Source organism: Notothenia coriiceps, unplaced genomic scaffold (genome assembly GCF_000735185.1).
Source record: "Notothenia coriiceps isolate Sejong01 unplaced genomic scaffold, NC01 NC01_scaffold00021539, whole genome shotgun sequence".
In the NCBI taxonomy this organism is placed as follows: Eukaryota; Metazoa; Chordata; class Actinopteri; order Perciformes; family Nototheniidae; genus Notothenia; species Notothenia coriiceps.
In genome coordinates, this window is record NW_011354240.1 from 5,778 (window position 1) to 25,839 (window position 20,062).

General features: G+C 41.0%; 1 protein-coding gene across 5 annotated transcripts in view; it reads left to right on the forward strand.

Moving 5' to 3' along the window:
* The window catches only part of LOC104953339 (kazrin-like), a 29,437-nt gene that overhangs the window by 384 nt on the left and 8,991 nt on the right, over positions 1–20,062 (forward strand). For 2 of the 5 annotated variants that reach the window (XM_010780273.1, XM_010780271.1), the window contains exons 2-7: positions 11,266–11,402; positions 12,290–12,460; positions 13,300–13,383; positions 14,340–14,529; positions 16,183–16,319; positions 16,639–16,750. In XM_010780273.1, coding sequence (XP_010778575.1) covers positions 11,266–11,402; positions 12,290–12,460; positions 13,300–13,383; positions 14,340–14,529; positions 16,183–16,319; positions 16,639–16,750 — 831 coding nt within the window. Of the gene's footprint in view, positions 1–11,265; positions 11,403–12,289; positions 12,461–13,299; positions 13,384–14,339; positions 14,530–16,182; positions 16,320–16,638; positions 19,140–20,062 lie in introns of those variants that run through there. The other 3 variants (XM_010780275.1, XM_010780272.1, XM_010780276.1) reach the window with 3 other exon arrangements.

The following is a 20,062-nucleotide window of genomic DNA, read 5'->3' on the forward strand; positions in this document are numbered from 1 at the left end:
GTAGGCAAAATGTCAGAAAACAAAACCCCTCTCTCTTTTCCTCCGTACCCAATTCTCTAAAAACAGGGGTACAATGGAGCCGATCCAGATTTGCGTCGGTTAGGACGTAATATCAGAAATGTGGACTGGCTTTACACCCACGGCACTATCAGAAACATCACTATCGTAAACAATGTGCGACATGTTTTGGAAGTAATATGGTCTTTGTTTACATTAGCAAGCATCGCGAACACTCAGAGCTAAGTTGTACTGGAGAGAGTATGTTACCTTTTCGCCCTTTTTTTCCTAAATATTCCTTTCAACCATAGCAAGCCAACATCTGGAAGCCATTTCCTTACAAGAAAAGTTATCCAAACTTGTAGAGGCTGAGTTTATTTGATTTGTCAGAGGCATTTCATTTCAAACAACAAAGAAAGAGTAATACGGTAGTTAAATGAGCTCTGTTGTCCCGCATGTCAAAATGGCACCTTAAAACAGAATCAAACATCATTATTTTCAAGTAACGTGCAAAAAAGCTTATAAATAAACACACATAAGGAAGTTCAGTACACCTACACACAAAGGAGTTATACAACAGCAAAACAATAAGGTTTTTGCTTCAGTTCACAATGAGAAAGAACAATTAATATCCGCCTACTGAACATTTGAACATTGTGTACATTTAAAAAGCCCTAATTTGATGAACACGACTAAGTAGTAGTGTGGGTGGGTGTGCCCTTTTGGGTGAAATTGTGAAAATTGGAAGTATGCAAAGCAGAGTGATGTTTCAGCAATCGGCTGAATCCATTTTGTCATCATTCTGCTCCCAGCTGCTTCAGGGTTTTTTCCACTCGCTGAGTTTTGCTCCATAGGGCTTGAAACCCATGCATTTGTTACCATAATGTTAACATGAGTGTCTACTATAACAGTATTGTTAATACTGCCCATTAGCTGCATTATGGTCCATTAGCATGTTTGCCGCTTGAGAGATAGTGTGCTTTCTTTGGTTGAGAGAGGACATGCACTCTTTGACTTTTTAAAACAAGCTGCTTCACCCTGCAGGCACATCACGCTGCTGTGTTCCCACTCTGCCCACCCACTTTGATGTCGCACATACATGCAGCTCAGCACTGCACGCTGGCTTTAAAGATAATGGAACATGTGATTAAAACATCTAAATGTTAACATGTCTGTATGAGCTGCACTGAAACCTTTCTGCTCAATGTTTTATCCCTCATTATTTCTTTCTTTTTTATAGAATTATAGAGCTGTACACTGTACACAAAGACTTTATTTAGATTTCACAATTAAAAAGACTTGGACTTCAATGCTGTATTACTCTGTCTAGAGATTTGATTTAAAAGACAAATATTCAAGGCTCATGTTATGATCTGGTAAATGATTTAGCAATAGGAAATGTTCAGGACATTTATATGGCATTGCAGCACACCTTGAATATGTAATTATTGAATCAATACATTGAATAAAAAAAGTCTCAATTACTTTGGGAAAAAAACTGTTTTTTAAAGGCAACTGTTGTTTATAGACTTAAAGGTCCCATGTCATGCTTTTCCGGTTATTACCCGTCCCCTTGTGTGTTATGAATGTTTTTCTGGATGTAAACGGTCTGCAAAGTCACAAACCCTCAAAGTACACCCTGTAGCGAGTAAAACTCTAACACAGAAAAGACCTGTCTATGCTGCCCCAGAACGCCTCGTTGGAGATTTCTCTTTTTCTTTTTCTTCCTGGGTACAGTGACGTGACCATACCCAAATGGACCCATTATGACGCGCTGGGGGTGCTAGTGCTAGTAGAGCCTCGCAGCGGTGAAACTGTGGCGCGCTTACACTGTAGGTGCGCCACGTTTGGGGGTGCGGGTCCTAGTGGAGCCTCGCAGATGGGGGTGCTGCAGCCCCCTCAGCACCCCCCCTTCCCGCGTCCATTCGCGATGTCTCGCTGTCTCGCAGATCCCACGCAGCAAGCAGGAAATGAAGCCAGCTCACACTGTCCGCTCCTCGCAGCAGCGAGCCGCACAACGTTCCGCCAACACGGCACCCAGCCCCCACGCAGCATTCTCATCTGTTTGTCCTTACTGGTGTCATTTTCTGGTTACTAACAAACACCTTTGTAACACATAATCACTGATGTTCCGCTGTAACGGTGGTGGACTCATCAGAACAGAGTGGGTGAGCTGACCAATCAGAGCAAAGTGGGCTCACAGGGAGGGGGGGGCAGGAGCTCCAACAAGCCGTTTAGGACAGAGAGTGAATACACATACCATACAGAGATGCTGTATGATAAACCAATGTGACTTTGGAACATTGAACAATATAAATCTATTCTAGTATATCTTGTCAACCATGAAATTATGATCAGTAGAAATGGCCATGACATGATCTTTAAAGACTTGAGAGCTCACTTGAACTTGCCACAATATGATTTAAAACAGCTCTGTGAATTACTTTTGTTTTCACATGCTGCCTTTCTCAAGTACAACACCTGTGCTTTTTCTAAGAATAAGGTGTGAAATATGGATGCTTTATTCTACATTTGTATTAACAGTTTCCTTAAAGAAGAGAATGTGTTGTCTGAATTGCTATGAAAGATTTGTTCGAATACTGGTTCATTACATGTTACAGAAAAATATCAATAGCAAAAACAGAGCATTCTCTGATGAATTAACAATGTTTGACGCTGTAAACAACTAATAAACAAAGTATTTCTGTTCATCTTTTATGCATGACTGTATGCAACATGGGAATACATAGAGGCTGGCACAGGGTAAAGTAATGAACAAGTTGTGCACTGCACTGTGTGTTGCAGGGCATCAAGCACAGATGTCATCAGCGTGGCAGTGAATCTCTCTTTTCAAAGAAAAATGGCCAATGGAACGAGGCAGAGCACAAAACCCGCGTTCGCTCAGAGACGAACACACGACATGCTGTCAGGGGATTCTGTTGCTGCAACATTTCATTTGACACGTGCAGCCCACGCTTTTTTGAAGAATAGAATAAAAACAAAACGGACGGGGGCGAAGTAGAATAGAGCAACACATCAAATGAATACTTATCTGTTTTTGGTTGTCTAAACAGAGAGCCTCATGCAGTCGATTGTGTCTCATGCTCGGTAATGAAGGCCAAAGCCTGCAGAGCCCAGCAGGACTGACAGATATCAGCGGCTAATGAAAGCTCTATACTGAAAGACTTCGGTGGGCTTAGAGGGGCAGAAGCGATAAGCAGGATGGGTCTCTTCTGCAATTAAGATGTGGGGGGGGGGGCAAAAGGAAATTTGCTGTTGACATATTGAAGTTTTGTTGGAATTGCTTCAGAGAGGCAGATTAAAGCTCTGTAGGTTTTCCTGTTTCTTTTCTTGCTCTTAAAGCTATTTTATATACATGAGAAGATGTTGGCCTTAAATTGACCTGCTGAAATATTTGCATTCAGTGCTGAAAGCAGTAAGATTTCTGAATTATTTATACTTTATATTGTTATTTTCCACACGACCAGGCCCTTAAAAGCAATAGCAGGTTCTAAGCTCTTTTGTTAGTCCACGGTTGTCACTCGACGGTTGTCACTCGATCCTCATTCGCTGACACTGTCGCTCGATCAAGGATACTGTTTTTTAAGACAGCTACGAAAAGCCAGGTCTCAGTTTTAGCTAGTTCTTTTGCGCTTTGATTGCATTCGGTGGTTAGCATCCAGGGAATTGTGGCTTTGTCCACAACAATATTTACAGTTACTGTGAGCTGAGAGTGGAATCACATCTGTCGTCCCGTTTTCTTGTTTGTGTTTTCCCGCTTCTTCCACCAAACACATTCATGCTCTGTGTCGCGGACTCTTGCTGGCTTCAGTACTGCAGACTGACAGCATATTGTGTATAATGTTATGTTGATGGTCTTAGAGTATTTTTGATCTTTGTAGGTTTTTTTGTGCTTCTTTGTGGTCATTTTGAGTATCCTTCAAGGTTCTTTATTTTGTCATACGAACATAGCTACAGCAAACGTCATGTATGGTACATGTATTTATTGAGTGATATTAGGTAGGTGAAGTCCAGAGCCATGAGAGACGATGAAGAGAAAATCAGGCAATGGCAAAATGTTTTATGAAAAGCATAAATCATCAGGAATCAAGGACATTTAATTCTGGAAGCAGAACAATAAACTGGCTAGTAATCCCTTTTCTTAATTGTACAGGATGTTAGTACCATGATAAACATTTTTAGGGCTATTTTAGAGTAGATGTTTAACACAGTTTTCAGCATGTTTCGAGTGTAGAACTCTTGACGTCTGTCCCTGCAAAACAGCTGCTAAAGGTCATTCTCATCCAGCCACGGCTAAACGCGGGAGTGTTTGTAACTATTTTGAACGACCACACTCAAGGACAGGGCGAAAAGTCTGCCCTCATACCAAACAGAGAGGCGCAGTGACCGTGCAAAGAGGAATGACAGCAAACACTTTCATTCCTTCCTCAAAGGCATTCATGGTGTTGACTGATGGAAGCAGTGGTGTTAATAATGAGAGAGAGATTGAAAGAAAAGTTGAATCCCAGTATGACTTGGTACATTTACAGTATGACACTTTGCTGTTTGCAGATTAAATTGGTTTTGATTGTCTCTTTCAAAATAGTCGCTTTTTCTTTCCAATGTTCTTTAAGACACGGTTTCTGTTGAGGATTGGAAACATTTGATACCTTGAAAGTATCTCATTTTATGGGTAGAGTACTTCGTGATTGTTCTTTCACCAATTCAAAGATGCATTCAAGATCCAATTCATATTACTATTAGACATACTATTACAGGACATTTTGATCTCCTTACGATATAAAATCACTATATTTGGCAGTAAATAACAAAGGATTGGCTTCTGAGGGCGGGTTTGTTCACAGGTCCTAGCTCAGGTTTTGTTTACTGCATCACTCTGATAACATTTTGTGTTTGAAACGACGAAGAAAAGTTGTAAATAGTTTTGGTTTTCAAGTGTCGAAAAACCCAGTCAAATGCTCTAGAGAATACTTCATTACCTACAGCGCTTTACACATGCTGCCAATTGATTAGAGGCGAGATGTAGACGCTGTTTGATTCCCTCAGTATTTACAAGGCCGGCATATTGTGAGCATCCCACCAGATGCTCTTGTGGAGTTTTTTCTCGAAGAATGAGAGTGATGTGTGGAGAACTTAAGTGCCCTGGGGGTTTCTATTGAATTGATACCAACAGTTTTGTGAAGCTTTGTGTAGTTTTTATTTATTTATTTTCTGCTTTGGATGAAAAAGTATAAGGCTGGAGCCATGAAAAAGTAGAGTGGATTATATGCATCATCCCCTCTATTTACTCTCTGCCTCTTTAGATAATACCTGTTTACTTTGGGAATGGTTCTCAGAAGCCATTCTTACCGTGGTGTGGATGGTTTATGTTTACATTTCAGATGTTGTTGTGCCTGTAAATTCAAAGAGGTGAATAAAGAGTGGAATATTTGTCACTCTTTCATTTCCTCCCTCGCTGTATCTTCTTGTCTCTTCCTTTGTTTGGTGGGATGCCCACACCGTTTCGATGTTAAGGCCTGAGCTCACTCCCACTGTATGCCAGACATTAGATGGTGAGCACTATAATTGTAACGTGGGTAATTGCCAACCTCTCTCAATTGCAGGTTTTGTTATGATGCCCATGTGCAACCAAGCAGAAGCTCTTGGGTTGGATTGGGTGCTCATAGGAAGAGAAGACTGAAATTATCATGACAATATCCATAGCCTAAAGTGAAGGAACATGGAGGATATAAACCTATTTTGACAACAATTGGCTGATGAAGTAAGGTGTTTAAACTCAACTCCTATTTGGAGTTTTTCATTAAAGTTGAGTCCAATGAATTATCGGTACGTATAGCTAACCCTGGATGCTGTTTTTTAATGAGCTATTTCCTCTTTGGCTAACTGATATCATCGAGGGCCACGCAGTCAATCCAAAGCTTAAATGAAACAGCTATGTATCATCAAAGCACAGTCTGCCTACTGTGTTTAGAGCCATTTCACGCTACATCGTACTCACAAAGCTACTCTGTCTTTGACTACAAGGCCTCTTCCTTCACTCGCCGTTTAACAGCAACACACACACACACACACACACACACACAAATCTTATCAGGCTCCTTAACCTGATTACATTCAAGTAATTACAAACATTTTAATGATGTTTTTTTAACAAATTAAGACATTTTATAAGAAATGTAATTTTCTAAAACTGGAAATAAATCATTCTAAGCTGATTCCTTAATCCATTACAACATTATAATAGCAAGTGACGAGGGGTTTTCTTTATTCAATTTGCACTTAATTCTTTCCAAAATGGATGGATTTGTATCACAGACACCCCCTGGTTATTTATAAGAGATACTGTGCCAGTGTTGTTCTATCAGCTGACCCTCTTTTTGTGACATAACAACTGAACCTGAGCTGTGACTGTGATGGACACTAAGACATGTTTTAGGTGTCCGATATGTGTGTACCTGCCCAAGGACTGCCGATGGAAATGAGCTTTAATCTGGCATATAGCATCTTGAATGTCTTTTATACACACGTTCCTTGTTCAATAAAGACATAACAATAATAGTCTCTCTAAAGATTACAGTGCCAGTCAATGTTGTTTTGGATGCAGTGAAGACAGAGAGGTGAGTAATGAGGTCCTGGTGTGGGATCAAAGTGTGATTCTCCCCATGATTCCCTAGTCTAGTGTGTCAGATCTGCTGCCTTAATAGCTTGTGTACCCACTAATTCACACTCACATACACACACTTAAATCACCATTAGTAGGCAGCGTTTGATGTATTTTTAATGGCTAGCTTCTAGGTTGTGCATACACTAAAATAACAAGGGTCAAATGTCATCGCTGGTTTGTAGGATCGTGATGAAACATGAATTAACGTGTTTGAATGTCACCATGACTGCAAAGAAGTGGGATGCAGTAGTAACACGACCTGCATACATTACGGACTGTTACATAGCACCAATGCACATATCAACCTCAAACAGAGAGTGTGTTCTTACGGAGAAAGAAGAGGAGATGAGCACTGTGCAGCTCTGAGGCTCCCGCTTCATTATTCAGCTGGCAGATTTAAAATCCCAAACCGTGAACAATGGACTCCCTCCAATGAGCCGATGTCTCTTTTGTTCTCTCCCCCAAATAATTATGTTAAGAGCCGACTAAAAGCCTGTCCCTTCTCTTTAGGACTGAAGTTATATGGAGTAGGGTCAGTGTGAAGTGGTTTCATTCATGAATGTGAAGAACATCATTTTCTCAGTGGGTGTTGATAAGTGGTCTATCTTTTCTATCGGGTTTGTTGATACAAGCCACCTGAAGTTGGATTACACAATATTTAATGTTTTGAAATATATAAAGATGACATACGCCAAGGTGGACTTACATTTTCCTAAAAGAAAGGGAATTGTGTGCCAACCCTTTATTTACCCATATTCTTTAGTAAGTGACTGAAGTGAAAACTTGATTATTGGAGCGAGTTGGAAAAGGAAAGTCAGGAAATGTTATTCAGCTCGAATCAGGGCTGTGATCTTGTTATATTTGCAGCATAATAGATACGGCACACCAGATAATAAGGGTTGCTATTTAACAAGAGAGAAGCAGTGAGTGGGATGTGAAAAGCGTTCCACAGAGATGGCTATGAACCGCAGCCACCTCGTTGGCAGAGTTTGATTTAGTTTTCTACAATCAAGAGATATCAGGAAGTATTTTCCTGCTGAATAACATTTGACACTTGATTATCCCCAGAATTACCAACAGAGTATTCTTCCTCATAACATGTATTATATTCATGAAAGTTAAAGTCAATCCTTCTAGTATCCAACACAACCCCCTGTATGCGTGAAAGGTAACAGGAAATTGTTTGTTTCTTGCTTTTTCCCAAACAGCAGCGGATCTTGTTAGCTTTTATTTACGTCACTTAAAAAAGAGGTTCCTTTGGTGACATGTTTTCACAGCAGGTAGCAACACATCTCATCCTGCAGTATAGGAAGCAGACGGACACAACAAACACTCACACAAATCTCACCATATTATGCCATCTATTTATATGAATCTATACATGTATTTATTCAAGAGAAGAGTTTTGTGAACATTTAGAGAAGCATACTTATTTACTTGGAGTAAGATGAATGAATGATACCTTTTTAAGTCTGTATACGCTAAATACTGTATGAAGCCTGAAGCAGCTGGGTAGCTTAGCTTAGCATATTGACTGGAAACAGAGGAAACCGGCTGGCATGTCTCTATCTGAAGCACATCTAAAGCTAATTTATTAACAGGGTTGTATCTCGTTTGTTTAATCCGTACAAACACTTGTTTTAAAGTGGCTTGTGAGTGACTGTTTCTTGGCTTGAGAAAAACGTGTGAAGAGGCCAGGCACCAAGCAGAGAAAAAACTGTTTTACAGAATATTAAACTACTCCTTTTAATAAAAACGATATCAAAACGTGGCTCCCGTCGGTAGTAACTCTCAGAGGACTCCAGTGTAGTAACTAATGGGTTGGCCCACTAGTTGCAGGTAATCTAAGCCCTCCAGCGGCACAGCGGCAGAGAAGAGGCTTTTAGCCATGCACTGCAGTAGTAGCTGCTCACATTGAACTACTTTAAGCACAAGGGCTTTGGTAGCAAAATAGGTTTCCTGTTGTGAGCTAAAAAACACTTATGCATGTTTTTAGAGAATGTGTCAGGAGAGCAGGCAAGTCATTTTGCTTTCAACATTGAGCAATGAGAACAGGGGGTTGGACTTTGGATGGCAAATGTTTGTTTTCCATGAGGCTGCTCTTCAGTTGCTTTTAGTATGTGGATTTTCATGCCTTTTTGCACAAAGACACCCATTGATGCATATTGTAAACGATTAGGAAACTAGATTTGATTGTAAAGAAATACCTGAAATACACATCATTTATTCCTGCAGTGCATGGAAGGACAGAAAATAAGTGCCTGCATGAATATCACTTCTCCATGAAAAGACTATTAAAGCGAAACGTCTTCCTCTCCATGTCCTCCTCCTCCTCCAGCTCCACGCACATTAGCTTCAGCTCTGTAAGGTTTCCCAGGTGGTTCCTTCTTTTCATCTGGTAATAATTCTCGAAGCTTGGAAGTCATTAATATGGCTGTCAGCAGGAGGAGACATGCTCGTGCTTCCCCATCTCACCTACATTGTTAAGCGTAAAGAAATTGCAATGACGCCCAAGGACTGTCTTAGTTCATTAAAAGTCTTCACACACTGGTTATAAATGATTAGTACCAGTGCTAACATGATTTGTGAATGTGAATGGAGCCTTTTTACCGAGTCACAGTGAGTGCTCTCTTGTATCCGACACCAGGAGCGTTGATGTTGCCAAACGGTCACAGGTGCAGGATGTGAGGCGGCAGCAGCAGCGTTTTTTGGCTCTTCTCAAAGACGGCTTTGATTTCACTTCCTGAGGCAGGTGCTCCGAGGTTTCCTGTTTCTCTGTCTTGGACCAATGAGAGATGTTTCTTGTCCTCGTTCGGAGGCTAGTTCGGCTTGAATGTCGCTTTTTCTTCAAGGAATTCCACCTCTGAAGAATAGGTGAAGGGGGAGCGATAAAAAAAGAGTGACAGGAGAAAAGGGAAGCAGAGGTAAAAGAGAGGGTGAATCTGTCCTTTTAAAAGTGCCCTTCCATTCCACCCACCTGAGTGTGCTCCCCAGACAACAACTTGTGAATTTCACGCAATTAACCAGGCTGTGATATAAGTGAATTAATGACATGCATTTGGCTCGGAGGGGGAAAAAAGATAACAAGCATCAAGAGGGAAGCAGAGGACTGTTTAATGTCATGGAATATCCAGCAGCTGCTGTGCTGTACAGAAATAGAAGAAAGTGAAGAAGACAAAGGTAGAGAGAATACATTAAATGTAAATAAAGCCTATGTTGTATTTTCGGAAAGATAGCTGGAGGCGGGTTTCAGCTTTAAGCAGATGTCTGGTAAACAGCCTCTCATGAAAAGGTAGAGAAAATCAAGACATAGCAGGAGATGCAGAGGAGAGGAACAGGATATGTTGTCTTTGAGGAAATTAGAGCTTCTGTGAATAACTACACTGAACCTTATTCTTTATCTTGATGCGTGGGTGAGGAGCCAGAGGATTATAGAGTGTGGCAGGGAGATAGATGAAAGGAGAGAATGCAGCAGCAGAGAGGAGATTGACAGGAGGGTTCATGTGTGATTCACCTCTTTATCAACACGCAGCCACGCCACATTACACCGGCAGCAGGCAATTTAACGTTTTCACTTAAAACGCTTCATACCTGAAAGCTCCTAATAACTTAATCGGGCTTCTTGAAGAAATTGGTACAATCTGGTTTAATGGACAACATGTACCATGCCATTTTACTCAATATGTTCCCCTCTAAAACCTTTTAAAACCTGACGTTAATCAGTAGCTAATGCTAATGCTGTTTTTTTTATGGAGTAACATTTGAATAGGAAGACATGACATTTTTGTGGAAACTAAGTCAGTATGTTATTTAAATGCATTAAATAGCATACTGACGTACAGTACATTTAAATTGGAAGAAGAAGAGGTTTGACCATGTAGTATTTTCAGTACATGTAATCGACTAGTCAAATTGTGCACGTCCCTAACATGTACTGTGTTTTCAAATGAAAAAGAAAGAAATGTTGCACATCGATCTCCTTTTTGCACTTCATACGCCTGAATGTGTAATTGTCTTGACAGAATAAAACAAAATAATATCTAAAAGGATGATTTTTAGAAAGCTCGCTAATGTCACAAATCGTTGTTCTCACTAAAATCATTTCTCAGTAACCTAGGGCAACATTTATTTTTGGTAATTTACTCTGTGGGAATAGACATGCGTAACATGTATACATTCTCTCAATAATGATTTTAAACAATTCTGTTAAAAATACAAGAGAACAATTTTTCATGAGAATAAAAATCTATTGATTGATTTTATTACATATAAATGTATCTCTTCCTTTTTTTCTATTTCTTATTGATGCCTCTTAATTTGGGAATTTGTACAGTTTGTGTCTCTGTTTGACTATGTAGGTATTTTTTGATATTTAACTTTTATTCCTCGGGATTGTGAGAAACAGCATTTCGATCTCCCTATCTGTATCTCACACAGAAGATTGACAATAAAGACTTTGAAATGTATGCTTTTATGTATGTCGGTTTTTTTCACTTTAATCCCTGACCCAATATTGCTAGTCTCTGATGCTAACCAACAATACCCCTTGTCTCTCTCTCTCACCCCCTCATCCTCCCTTGCAGCCATGAAGTCGGACCGTAAGCGTCTGAAGGCGGAGAAAGCAGACCTGGTGAACCAGATGCAGCAGCTTTACGCCACACTGGAAAGCCGGGAGGAGCAGCTCCGCGACTTCATCCGCAACTATGAGCAGCACAGAAAAGTATGGCAACTGTGTTCTGACCATAACAGGCACACACAAGCGCAAACACAAAAACAACCATAAAATAGTACCTTCTGGTTTAGCTAGCTGTGATGGATCGATGCACATTGGCACAGAAGGCCTCTTTCAGCACTAAGCAATCACTAGTTTCACAAATAGTCCTTAAAATATAATATGTGTGCATGCAGTGTACAGTATGTTTTGGGTAAAATAATAGAAAAAGCGGTTTTCTATGAGCTCAACATCTTCCTGTCATTAAAAAACTGTTTTTGATACTCTCTAATCTGGATTCCAGCCACATCATAGCACTGCACTTATAAAGGTTTTAAATTACACTTATTTAAATACCGACAATGGCAAAATCACCATCTTAATCCTACTGTACCTCAGTGCAGCGATCAATACAGTTGACCTTAAAAGTAATCGTAAAAATGGGCTGGATTATCTGGCAAAGCATGTGATGCATTTGAATCACATATATATACATATATCACTTTAAGTCGTGAAAAATACCCATGACAGGTGGAGTTCCCCAAGGGTCCATTCTTGGTCCAGTTGTTTTCAATGTTTACATACTTCCATACATACATACACATATCCTGAGAAAAAACCTTTCATACCATAACTACGTGGATGACACTCAGATCTACATTACAATTAACCCTGACGATTATGGACCATTACATTTCTTACAATGAAATAGCAACAAAACAGAAACAATTATTTTCGGTGCCACGGACTAATGTCACCACTCAACTCGAAGCCCTACTGTTCGAGACATCGGACCGTGTCAGAAAACCTCGTTCATTTAGCAGCTTCGATATTTGTTTATATTAATGATACGCTTGATATGTGAACCAATCCATCAGGATGTGTGTGTTTACTAGGAGAGCGAGGATGCGGTGAAAGCCCTGGCCAAAGAGAAGGACCTGCTGGAGAGAGAGAAGTGGGACCTGCGGCGGCAGACCAAGGAAGCCACGGAGCACACGGGGCTGCTGCGATCCCAACTCGACCTCAAGGAGAACCGCATCAAGGAGCTGGAGGCTGAGCTGGCCATGGTGAGACACACACACACACACACACTCACACTCACACACACACACTCACACACACACACACTCACACTCACACACTCACACACTCACACACTCACACACTCACACACTCTCTCTCTCTCTCTCTCTCTCTCTCTCTCTCACACACACACACACACACACACACACACACACACACACACTCACACTCACACTCACACACTCACACACTCACACACACTCTCTCTCTCTCTCTCTCTCTCTCTCTCTCTCTCTCTCTCTCACTCTCTCTCTCTCTCTCTCTCTCTCTCTCTCTCTCACACACACACACACACAAACAGACCATTTACACACAGGTCGAGAGACTCTGCGTTTCTTTGTCATCGTTAACTCAGACTTTCTCTGTTTATAAGATATTTACAGCAAACATTAGCAGAACATACATATACAAATAAGGGCTGCACAATATATCATTTTAAAATAAATGTTAAAGAGTTATTTGAAATACAGTATCACTAGAAAACAACACTAACATGTAACCATTTGTTGTTGTTTTATATTGGGGATTTTTGTATTCAGTTTAATGTTAAAGGTCCCATGACATGCTTTTCCGGTTATTACCCATCCCCTTGTTATGTAGCTTTTTCTGCATGTAAAAGGTCTGCAGTGTCACGAACCCTCAAAGTACACCCTGTAGCGAGTAAAACTCTAACACAGAAAATAAATGCTAGGTTTCATTATTGTTTCATTGAAGTATGTCTGTCTATCACTATTGGACCAATTTTCAGTGTATTGCATATAACCAAACAGAAAAAACTTAAATATACACTATAGCTTGCATCATGTCTCCACCACCTCCCCAGATGAGTAACTGTGTCAATCAGAGAACGGAGTTCCGGGTGTTTGAGCGTGTGTCGGACAGGGACTACTCTCCTAGGGTCAACGCGGTAAGATGGGCCCTCAACTTTGAAATGTGACCTTTCTTGACCCTCAACTCCCTGGGAATCTCTCCTGCTGGTGACCTAATGTGATTTTTATGGAAAGCTCCCCCCCTCTTCCTTGCTGCACGTGTTCGACTAACCCCCAGCCGCCCCTGACTGACCCCAGTGATCCTTACATCAGTGATCCCACCAGTTCCTGCTGTGTTTGATCTGAATGTCCTTTTTTTTAATTGAGCGAGGAAGTGCTTTGGGGGAGAAATATTCTGATGACTAATCATTACTCCTGAGGTCTGTGATTGTATTCTGTTTTGCATGTCAAAGAGTGTGATTGATAATCGTTTGACCGCTGGTGGGGAGAGATGATTGCCACGTAGCTGATTGCTTCGGTGTTGATTTGCAGAATGCCGCCGCTTGGCATGGTGATAAGATTTGCACAATAACAAGGTTTCAAGCATTTGTGAAACACTGACATACAAAGTGTAATCAGAAACAAAGGTTTTGACTGACACAAAATACACCTGCACAAACACATCTCTCAGAACTCTGGCAGCTCATTGTGTTCTCTGCCAAGAGATTAGTGCCAAAGCTAAAGAAAATGTTCCTTATTTCCATTTTCGAATCTCTGAGAAGTGAAACGCTAAAATCCTCCTCCAGATATTCTTCCCTTTCCTTCTCTGCGCTCTATGGAGGGGTAAGAAGAGATTTCACACAACAAACGGCTAACATGAAATCAGCTGCATTTTTCATGAGACAACATCCCATGAGGAGCCCAGGGGAGAGCTCACACGTCTCCATGCACTCAGAGACTTAGTACCAGGATTCTGGATACATACACACACATTCACGTGTGCGCACACATATGACAGATAAATAAAAACAACAATAACTGTGACAGCGCCAAAATCCCAGCATCATTTCTCTACTTGATGTTTTTCTTCCATCTGTCTGTGTACCCTCTGAAGGCCAAACAGTCTCTAGCCACTCTGACCAAGGACGTGCCAAAGCGTCACTCTCTGGCCATGCCCACGGAAACGGTTGTCAACGGCAACAACCAGGAGTGGGTGATGCACGCTGATCTTCCCCTGACGGCTGCCATCAGACAGAGTCAGCAGACCCTCTACGTCCACACGGGGCATGCCACTGACAGACAAGGTAGGAACAACATGAGCACATGTACCGTTACACCTGCCTGGTCTCCAGAAAAAATCCTTTACTTAACATCAAAACTGTGTTGTCAGTTACGATTTCGAGGGAGATTGACCTTTTCCTGGGTTAAGTTTGGCAAACAACTTTCTAATGAGTCCACAGAAGTGTGTGCATTGAGGAGGTCCGAGTGTATGGGTGGGGAAACAACACAATAGACCGCTCTCTGTGTCCCATGTTGAACCAAATATCAATGTTGACTTATTTAAATGTATGTCTACAAACAAAACAAGTAATTTTCTTGCCTAAACACAAAATATGAAGTCTTTCTTTTTTTTTTACAACATTAACCAGGTGTTAAATACCGCAACCCTAATCTGAGATAAATACTTTTCCCTTGAAGCGTTATTGAGAATGCAGTTTAGTTGTGTTATTTGTAGGAGACTGGGTTGGTAACACACACAGTGACTGTACCATCATTAACCTCTGCATGCTCATGGGAAGCTGCTTCGCACTCATTCACTCCTCTGCTCATCTGCTCAGAGCGAACACATTACATTTCATGCGATGTATATGTTCAGATACAGCTCACATAACTGTAGCTGAATAAATGTTTCCTCTGTATTTAATAAAGGTGGCAGCTGACGATCAGCTGGGTGTTGAGTCCTGTGTCTGTCTGGTTAAATGTCATTATTTAACTGTTTTAATATTTGTCTACATTTTGCACCTTTTTGTACCTGACACTTGTTGGCCCTTATTCCACTTTCCAGGCTTCCTTCAACATTAGATACTTTAGGATCACCTTTTTACTGACTACAAAAATTGGTCCATATTTCCAAATGTAAAGGATAAAAAAAAAAAAATGTCGATAGTGCGGAGGTGACTTTATAGTGAAATAATAATGATCCCGTCAGATTTAATATCTAAGTGTCATTTGTTGTGGTATTCCGATACAAATACTAATTACCTGTTAAGAAATGTATTCACCTAATTAGTCACCTAATCCGATCTTTAGTAACCTAATTAATGTTCTGACATGTGAACCTGTGTTGACATGTGGTGTAAAATGTTCTTTGCACAAATGTTTACTATAACATTGTCATTGTAATCCAGCTCACAATCCCCATTTTTAGTAAATGTAACAGTAATCTGATTACATTGGCCTGAGAGGGTTAACAACACTTAAAAAAACATGAAACTAAACATATCTAATCTGGCCCCTGCAGTTCCACTCAAATCACTTCTTTCCAGAGTAACGACCCTCTCATCCTCCCTTACCTTGTGTCAGCCGCGGGTTCAGACAGGTTGCTCACTAATTGTTGACGTCTGTAGGAAGAGGCAGACAAAGTTACAAAACAGGAAAAAGTGTGATCAGTCACGAACCCCCAAATTGCCATGCAGTCTGCTGTACTGTACCGTATCATTGATGGCACACACACACAAACACACACTCTCAACCTCTGTGAAGCTGTTTTCCCTGTTGCTTAGCAACTGCAGATGATTGCAAATAATTTCAGGCTTCTGGTCAGGGGCTTTTAAAATATATTTTCATTCAAGGGTGTTGTTGAGAAGAATCAGATGTTTCCTGTTCACTGCTGTTGGTTCCCAAACACGGCCCGAAAGAAAACAAGTGTTCTGTGTTCTCCCTCTCGTCTCGTCTAGTGGCGGCCGTGCGGGTCAGCCCGTGCCACTCGCGCCATTCCTCCATCATCTCCGACGCCTCGGCGCTGGAGGGGGACCGGTCGTCCACGCCCAGCGACATCAACTCCCCACGCCACCGGACTCACTCCCTCTGCAATGTAAGAGCTGCTTCACAAGTATTCACCCGCTTTGTAGCAACATGCCGAGTGTCCCGCTCCCTGGCTGCTCTCGCTTTCCTCCAACCAGATCATCCCGCAGTCTGTCTGCAGCTGTGAATATATGTTAAAACCAGCTGTGGTTGTTGCATAAGTGCATGCCTGGCAGCATGTCAAGTAACACTTCCCCTCTGTGCTGTGATCTTTATCTTTAGTGGTCATTATCGCCCACTCCGCACCACTTCACTGACTTCTCCGCTCGTGTTTCCCTCTGTTCCTTCTCTTCATCTGCTCCGCTCCCTCTTTCTTTCACTTCCCGCAGTCCCTAGAAGATCTGGAGGAGGCGAAGCGAAAGAAGAAGAAAGAGAAGATAGGCCTGGGCTCTCTCTCGCGTGTCTTCGCCCGGGGGAAGCAGCGCAAGTCCCTCGACCCTGGTTTGTTTGATGGTACTTCCACGCCTGATTATTACATAGAGGAAGATGCAGACTGGTAAAGCACACATGTCCGAGCGAGGCACCTGGAGAGCCTTTGTGGCCATTATCAGAGGACTGCATTGTGTTGTGTGAGAGAGGATGGGTGTGTGTTTGATGTCAGTGTGTACAGACATGATAATGTGTGCACTTTCACACGCATGCATACATACTGTATGTGTGTGCATGCGTGTGGTGTCCATGGTCAGAGGACATGTCAGAAGCTGGAGGCAGGTCTTGCTTCGCTGAAGTGTAAACCTTTACGAGCAAATTGCACCTGTATGTATGTCCAGTCCTGTAAATAGTGTGACACAGCGACCATGTGGATATGTTCTATTGTATCTGCCCTCCAAAAAACAGCTGTGTTATTGGATCTTTTAATTGTTCTCTACATTTTGACTTTTTGTTTTCACTCAACTGGAAACTTGAAGGACTGCTGTACTTGTAAATAACAACAATTGACGTGCGTGTAAATGTCTCCTTGTCCTGAATGCCTTTTTTGTTATTTTTTTTACATGTACCCCCCCTCTCACTACATTCTAACTTGAACTCCTCCCTGTTTATTGTCCTGCCTGGTCCATCCCCCTTCCTTCCACACTGCCATGATGAGAACAGTTTCCTGTCGGCAACATGCAGACTCCTCAAATCGGCCTCTAATTCGGTTGTACAACACATCCCTTTACCGCCATGAAAAGTGTGCAATCCTTGATGTTCGCTCAAATTAAACTTCAAAGGCGCTGCTAAGCAAGGAATAAGCAAGGAATAAACGTTCTATGCAGAACAGTTTGTTCCGTGGCAACATGAAGCCAAACAGGAAATAGAAATGTGTTTTCTGCCTGCTGAGATAGAAAGTACATGTGTGACATGCATGCACATAGTCCCAGTCCCCGAATGCATGTTGAGCAAACCCTACTAAACAGACATGTCTTTCTTGAGTATGTTGTGGAGGAGTAAAAAAGAAAAAAGAGACAGGTCAGTTACTGATTTAGTCATGTTTTTTTCATCATTTTCTCTCAAATTAGATACGGGGAAACATTCTGATTAATGTTCAAGAGCTAAACATAGGATATTTCTTTCCGCACCACAAGGCTGCTTATGCTAAAATGTATTTGAAATATTAAAGGTCAGCAAAGTCAACAGTCACAAAGAAAACACAGTGCTAAACTTTAAAAGATTAAATAATTATGTCACTTATTCATGAGATGTTGTGCCATTGCTTTCTACAGTAACTTGTAGCTATGGTTTTATTAATATAAGAATGAAATGCTTTTGGGAGTAGAGTTTAAAAAAAAGAACCCATAGTATAAGTAAGCATTAACATCACTTATTCTATCACAGCAGATAATAAAAGGATGGTCAAGGCTTTTCAAACCTCAGGAATTAGCTATTTCCACCAGAAAATCTGAATTTCAATTGAGTGGCGTGAGCAGACATTAAATGAACTGTTATAACAATAACAAGTGCCGACCCAGGAGGTTAAAAATCAGATTTAAGCGGGCTAATCAAACTGAAGCAAATGCATACATGACCCCCTAAATTCTGATTCCGAGTTCAGGCCGTTGCTGCAAAAAGCAATTAACTCTGTGCCAAAGGTTAATAGTGTTTCTTCAGGCAAAAGAATGACTACAGACGCTGGATTATTTTCCATCCTTTCATTGGATTGAGCCGGAGTCTGCACTGCCACCCCCAGGAAATCATTTCTCTCCCTGATATTAAACTAACACTGGGTATTTGTCAGTCTCATCTGAAACACTAGAGAGTCACAGATTACATCGGGGCTGTATTTAAACACAGTGCTTGTCAAAAAAGCGCCTATGTAAGCAGTGAGGAGATTATCATTTAACTCTTAGCTCAACCCACATTTGACCCGGCAGATATTGGATTTAGACGTAAATCACTAAGGTAATTTATAGATTAATTAATCATGTATTAAATGTATGTATAGGAATAACAGCTTTCAGACATTAAGCATTGAATGAAATGTATGAAAATCTAGGCTATTTTTATTTTTTCATTTAACTGACCCCTGCTGACGGGGGAAAAACATATCAAATGAAAACATTGTATTATTTTTATGTTATGAGCCACGGTATCTGTTTATTTTTATTTTACAGAAATATTTTACTTTTTGTAAATGAGATAACATTACAGAAATAAAATTAATATTATTATTAAAGAGTTTTTATTTAAAGTCAAAGATGTAGGCCTCGGTGGAGGACTTCTATTGTGAGGTCCTGAGATGTTTAGAAGTGGATAGTAGCAAACTTTTAAGGCATGGCAACAAAATTACCCTCTAAAGAACTAAATGAGAAAATAAGATTATTTTAAAATAAAAGAAGTAACGTTGAACTTTCATGTGGCTGTCCTCTCTTTCCCTGCGTTAATGTATGTGTGTTCATTTGTCCTGGTATGGCTCTAATCCTGATCTGTCCCTTGATGCTGGAGGTGGCGGCCATTTCTAACAGTGCTCGCCTCCCTCAGCCCTGCAAGTCCATCTGTGAGAGGACTGCATCCCAAACGCTTCATCGTGGCCTCCTTTCCTCACTTTCCCATTTTTAACTCCTTGGTCGACCTGAAATCTCATTGCTTTCTCATCGATATTAAAATCACTGATCAGAACAAAGAGGAGTGGGGAAAGGACGCAATTTCAGATTGTTGGAACAGAACTCATATGTGTCAGCACATGGCATCGATAATGTTCTGCTTGGTTTGACCTCTAACACCGCCCCCTCTTGCCTGACCTCCACCGGACTCTGAACACAGTGAAGCGACCCAACGAGTAATCAATCAGACTCACTCATATCAAGGTACACAAGTTCCAATTGCTGTAACAATGAGCTGTGCTGGGTTGTTAACTGTGTTTGCAGATGCCTTCTAACCCTAACATCACAAAATGACCTTTAAATTAAGCACTTCTTCAAGTTCAATCCAAATCTGGTGCAAATCATCCGAAATGTTATCCTACTATATATATGATAGGGGGCTTTCTGGGGCAACAACAGCAAGTATTTTTCTTGTCTATTGATATAACTCCAGCAGCATCCTCGAGCAAGTCTCTTTCTCTAACTTTCTCTGACATGTTTAAACAAGTGCAGATTGACTCATGAATCTGGAAGTTAAAGGAAGTTTGCATTTTGGGAAATATTCTTATTTGCTTTTATTTGGAAAGTTGATACCGCATTCATGACTGTAAGTGTGACTATAAGTGTGTATGGAGCTAAGGCCGGTTAGCTTAGCATAGATTGGACTCAGGCTGTTGCTTCATATTTGTCGCAC